This window comes from Amphimedon queenslandica, unplaced genomic scaffold (assembly GCF_000090795.2).
Source record: "Amphimedon queenslandica unplaced genomic scaffold, v1.1 AMPQUscaffold_13471, whole genome shotgun sequence".
In the NCBI taxonomy this organism is placed as follows: Eukaryota; Metazoa; Porifera; class Demospongiae; order Haplosclerida; family Niphatidae; genus Amphimedon; species Amphimedon queenslandica.
The window spans coordinates 256,272-261,121 of NW_003546293.1; the positions used below are offsets into that span (position 1 = coordinate 256,272).

Here is a 4,850-nt window from a genome sequence, read left to right on the forward strand (position 1 = left end):
CAACAGTCAGTGCAGTATACTGCAGGAAAGGGACTACTTGCTGCTATAATAGTCCTACAGGCACTCATACTGATACTATTGGTATGTGTGCTGATAGTACAGTTGCTTAATAAAGGTTCATGTACATGTGATACAAGCAGTAATAGTGCTGGCCTCACTAATAGTGGTAATACTGCTATTAACAGTAACCTGTCACTGATACAGGATATAATGAACCAAAACTCACTCCTTCTTCAAAATACAATGGATAATAACTCATTATTTCTACAGAGCAAAATAAATGACTTAATGGAACAGATCAATGATCATGATGTAAACACCAAGCACATAATTCAACAGATTATGGTACATGCTAATAATACCAACAGGTCTACAGATGAACTACTTCAATTACTGAACACTAGTCTTATTAAAGATATCAGTATACCAACTGCTGCTGCTGTTAATGATGTACTACTATTACTACAGATACAGAATGGATCCTCTTTGTTTAATTCCATTCGGCTTGTTTCTTGCAAAGATATTAAAGCAGCTCATCCCAACAGTCCTTCTGGTTACTATTATGTCAACAGTCGCAATATATACTGCAATATGGGAGAGCTGTGTGGACAAGATGGAGGATGGACAAGAATAGCTTATCTTGATATGAATGATATTTCACAGAACTGTCCTTCTGGACTTCAGGAATGGCTCCCTAGCTCAGGCAATGGCATTAGACTTTGTAGGAGAGAGGGTGATTCTGCTGGTTGTAGGTCTAACATATTCCAAACAAATGGTATCAGTTATAGTCAAATATGTGGTAAAGTGGTTGGATATCAAAAGGGAACAACTGATGCTGTTCATGCTAGCATCAATGATATCAATGATGCTTATATTGATGGAGTCAGCATCACACGTGGGTCACCTCGTCAACATGTCTGGTCTTATATAGCTGGGTTAAGGTCAAGTACTAATGGAGGTCATACCTGTCCTTGCAATACTGGAGCAAATAATACAGTTCCATCATTTGTAGGAGAGCACTACTATTGTGAGTCAGGTATATACAGTGATCCTTCCCAAGTAGTAAATATTACTGATCCATTGTGGGATGGAAATAACTGTCTTTCAAAAGAAGCTCCTTGTTGTAATGGTACTGGTCTTCCATGGTTCTTCAGAGATTATGGTAATGCTACCATTACTAATTACATTGAACTGAGGGTGTGTGGGAATAGTGGATGGAGCAATGAAGATACTCCAGTTCAATTGTATGAGATTTATGTCAAGTAAAGGAACAATTAATTAATAATTATAAGTAGTGCATTGTCTTTGTTAGTAGAACATTAATTGTCATTAGTACTGTACAGACAAAAATAATTATTATTATTGAAAAGTGCAAAAGTGAAAGCAAGAGATATCATAAACAATATACAACATGCTTACAGCAAACAAACATACTGCATATACATAGCTAAATTATGTACAGTATATATTTTTAATTGTATATACGACGCCAAATGCTGTACTTCTATTTTTACTATCTGTCAAAGCATCAGGTTCTAAAGAAGATTCAGAATTTCAAACCAATCAGATGGTAATGTTTTTTGTAGACAAAACTGTGTGTTGAGGGTTTGGGATTTTGCTAAAGCTGGTCATAGAGAGACTATACCATCTGGCAGAATCAACCAATCCACTATCTGTGGCTATTAGACACAGAGCTTGAATTGAAAGCCAGCCACATGTCTTGGATTATCCATTATAGAGAATTATGGCACTGACCTGTCATTGAAATTTCTTTATGGCATTAAGAGTTGTTCTATTTTGGGCTTTTGCTGTTTGACTTTATTAGAATTGTTTTTCCATACATCCTATTGATTTTGCTTTTCTCATACCACTATATATACTGATTACATTGAACAGCATGAGGTGTGTCATGTGTGACCAAGGAGAGATACACAAAAACAAAGATACTCCAGTTCAATTGTATGAGATTTATGTCAAATAAAAGAACATTAGTATCGTGTATAGTTTATTTGGTAATATCAGTTTTATGATTAGACATATTTATGTTAGATTTCTTTAGAAGAAATAAATAATGCTGATCAAATATACAGAATGTTGTGATGTCACTGTTTACTGGTTACAGTAAGCTTCCACAACAAAAAAAACATTTACAATATTCAACTGCACAAATAAAACAAATACTGGCAATGAAGACAGAGTAGCGAAATGTGCACAGACAGGACAACTGCTTTACCCTTGCTTCATGCCTACATGTGGCTCAGGTAATAAAACCAGTGCAACATACATTAAAAGTAAACTATCACACTATAATAACGCAACTGGTTTGGAAACAAAAAGTGGATTAATTGATTACATAAAACATAAGTATGGTTATCAACTAGTTCATAATTAGCAATACAGTGCACATACAAATGTCATGTAATGTAATGTTTGGATGCAGGACTATTATAATACAATGCGAGTCTAAAAGGAAGAATAGAGAATGGAGGAGAGCTGTATGTTAGTCAAAAAGGAAGTGTTTTTGCCTCAGAAAGTCATGTTATCTGTTAGCTTAAGGACAATTGTACACACATGTATATACACAAGTGATATGCCTAATGGACACTTTCAACTTTGTGTTAGATAAATTAATAATACACCAAACATTTATAGGCACTTCTAGTAGCAAATGTATTACAGCATTGGTCTGTAGTTTAGAAAATGTCATGTATATTGTAAACAAGCATTGAGGTAAACAGAGATAAGCTATGAAACTTTGAAACACTATAATGAAAGTGCTGTAGTGCCAATATAAACTCAGATAAATATAAAGAGCTGTAGATAACTATAAGCAGTGCTAGTGAAGAGATGGAAAACAATACAATGTCTACAAGCTTTCAAAGTGAAGCTAAGGATTTCAATGAAGAAATGAAGCTAACACAAAACACAGCCTATCAACCAGTAGTAAAGACTGATATTAGTACTGAAGAAGCAATGTACTCAGATCTTCATGACTACTCAGGTATATACCATACAAGTAATTTATTATTAAAACTAATGTATGATATATTCATTAGATTATCAGCTACCAAAAGCTAATGTTAAGGATACCAAACCTCCTCAACAACCAGTGCAGTATACTGTAGGAAAGAAGTCATTTGCTGCAATAATAATTCTACTGGTGATCATAATATTCCTATTGGTAGCTATACTTGTACTTAACTTAATATCAAAAGATACCTTCATGAGTACATGTACAAGTAATGCAAGCAGTAATAGTGCTGGCCTCACTAATAGTGGTAATAATGCTATTAACTGTAACCTGTCACTGATACAGGATACAATGAATAGTATAATTCAACAGATTATGGTACATGCTAATAATACCAACAGGTCTACAGATGAACTACTTCAATTACTGAACACTAGTCTTATTAAAGATATCAGTATACCAACTGCTGCTGCTGTTAATGATGTACTACTATTACTACAGATACAGAATGGATCCTCTTTGTTTAACATTCGACTTGTTTCTTGCAAAGATATTAAAGCAGCTTATCCCAACAGTCCTTCTGGTTATTTTCATGTTAACAGTCGCAACATATACTGCAATATGGGAGAGCTGTGTGGACAAGATGGAGGATGGACAAGAATAGCTTATCTTGATATGACTGACATTACACAAAATTGTCCTTCTGGACTTGAGGAATTGATGACTGGAGGCATTAGAGTTTGTAGGAGAGAGAATAAATATGGTGGTTGTAGGTCTAAACTATTCCAAACAAATGGTATCAGTTATAGTCGCAAACAACAATATCAATGATGCTTATATTGATGGAGTCAGTATCACACGTGGGTCACCTCGCCAACATGTCTGGTCTTATATAGCTGGGTATCAGTCAAATATCAATTCAGGCTCTGCCTGTCCTTGCAATACTGGAGCAAATACTACAGTTCCATCATTTATAGGAGAGCACTACTATTGTGAGTCAGGTATCAACAGCACTCCAATTAAAAATAAGATTTATATTCCTGATCCATTGTGGGATGGAAATAACTGTCCTTCAGTTGAAGCTCCTTGTTGTAATGGTACTGGTCTTCCATGGTTCTTCAGAGATTATGGTAATGCTACGATTACTGATTACATTGAACTGAGGGTGTGTGGGAATAGTGGATATGGAAATGAAGATACTCCAGTTCAATTGTATGAGATTTATGTCAAGTAAAGGAACAATTAATAATTATAAGTAGTGCATTGTCTTTGTTTAGTTGGTTTTTTAGTAAGTGACTAAAGCTGTAGACACTATAGTACAAATATGTTAGTGCTAATCTAAGATTCATTGCTATTTCTATTACTATTCTTTAAAATACATTTATTAGTAACACGGTAGCGTTACTAAGTAGGATTCACCCCCAAACAAAATGGCTGCCATGACTTTTGCACCCTTGCTATATGTAATAGGTTATGTTGATATTGGAGGAGAGCTGTTATTGTATGTGAGTCAAAAAGGAAGTGTTTTTGCCTTAGAAAGTCATGTTATCTGTTAGCTTACAGACAATGTACATATACACAACTAAAATCACAAATACCTGTAAACATACCAAATATAAGAGTTATGAAATTTTCAAAATTTGTGTTACATAAACACATCATATGTTCAAGTTTATAGAAATTACCAGTACTAATGTATTACAGTATAAATTAGTCTGTAGTCTAAAAAATAATTGTCGTGTCACATATTGAAAATATATTATATTCAAAACAACCATCGTACGTTTTCATAAAGTCATTATAAGGGCCAACATAATCAATCAGTAATTCAGTAGAGTTGCATAGAGAGATGGAGAACATGAACTACATGTCAACAAGT

At 34.4% G+C, this 4,850-nt stretch overlaps 3 protein-coding genes across 3 annotated transcripts in view; 2 read left to right on the plus strand and 1 right to left on the minus strand.

The window, feature by feature from the left end:
* The window catches only part of LOC109580928 (uncharacterized), a 9,745-nt gene extending 8,404 nt beyond the window's left edge, over positions 1-1,341 (plus strand). Inside the window, exon 2 of the mRNA XM_019994523.1 lies at positions 1,316-1,341. The gene's annotated coding sequence lies outside the window, so the exon portion shown is untranslated. The remainder of the gene's footprint in view (positions 1-1,315) is intronic.
* Positions 1-4,850, minus strand: part of LOC100634891 (inactive peptidyl-prolyl cis-trans isomerase FKBP6-like) — a 27,520-nt gene that overhangs the window by 15,188 nt on the left and 7,482 nt on the right. The gene's annotated exons all lie outside the window — the stretch shown is intronic.
* LOC109580927 (uncharacterized) overlaps positions 3,285-4,850 on the plus strand; it is a 5,976-nt gene continuing 4,410 nt past the window's right edge. The window contains exon 1 of the mRNA XM_019994522.1: positions 3,285-3,744. Coding sequence (XP_019850081.1) covers positions 3,323-3,744 — 422 coding nt within the window. The 5' untranslated portion in view covers positions 3,285-3,322. The remainder of the gene's footprint in view (positions 3,745-4,850) is intronic.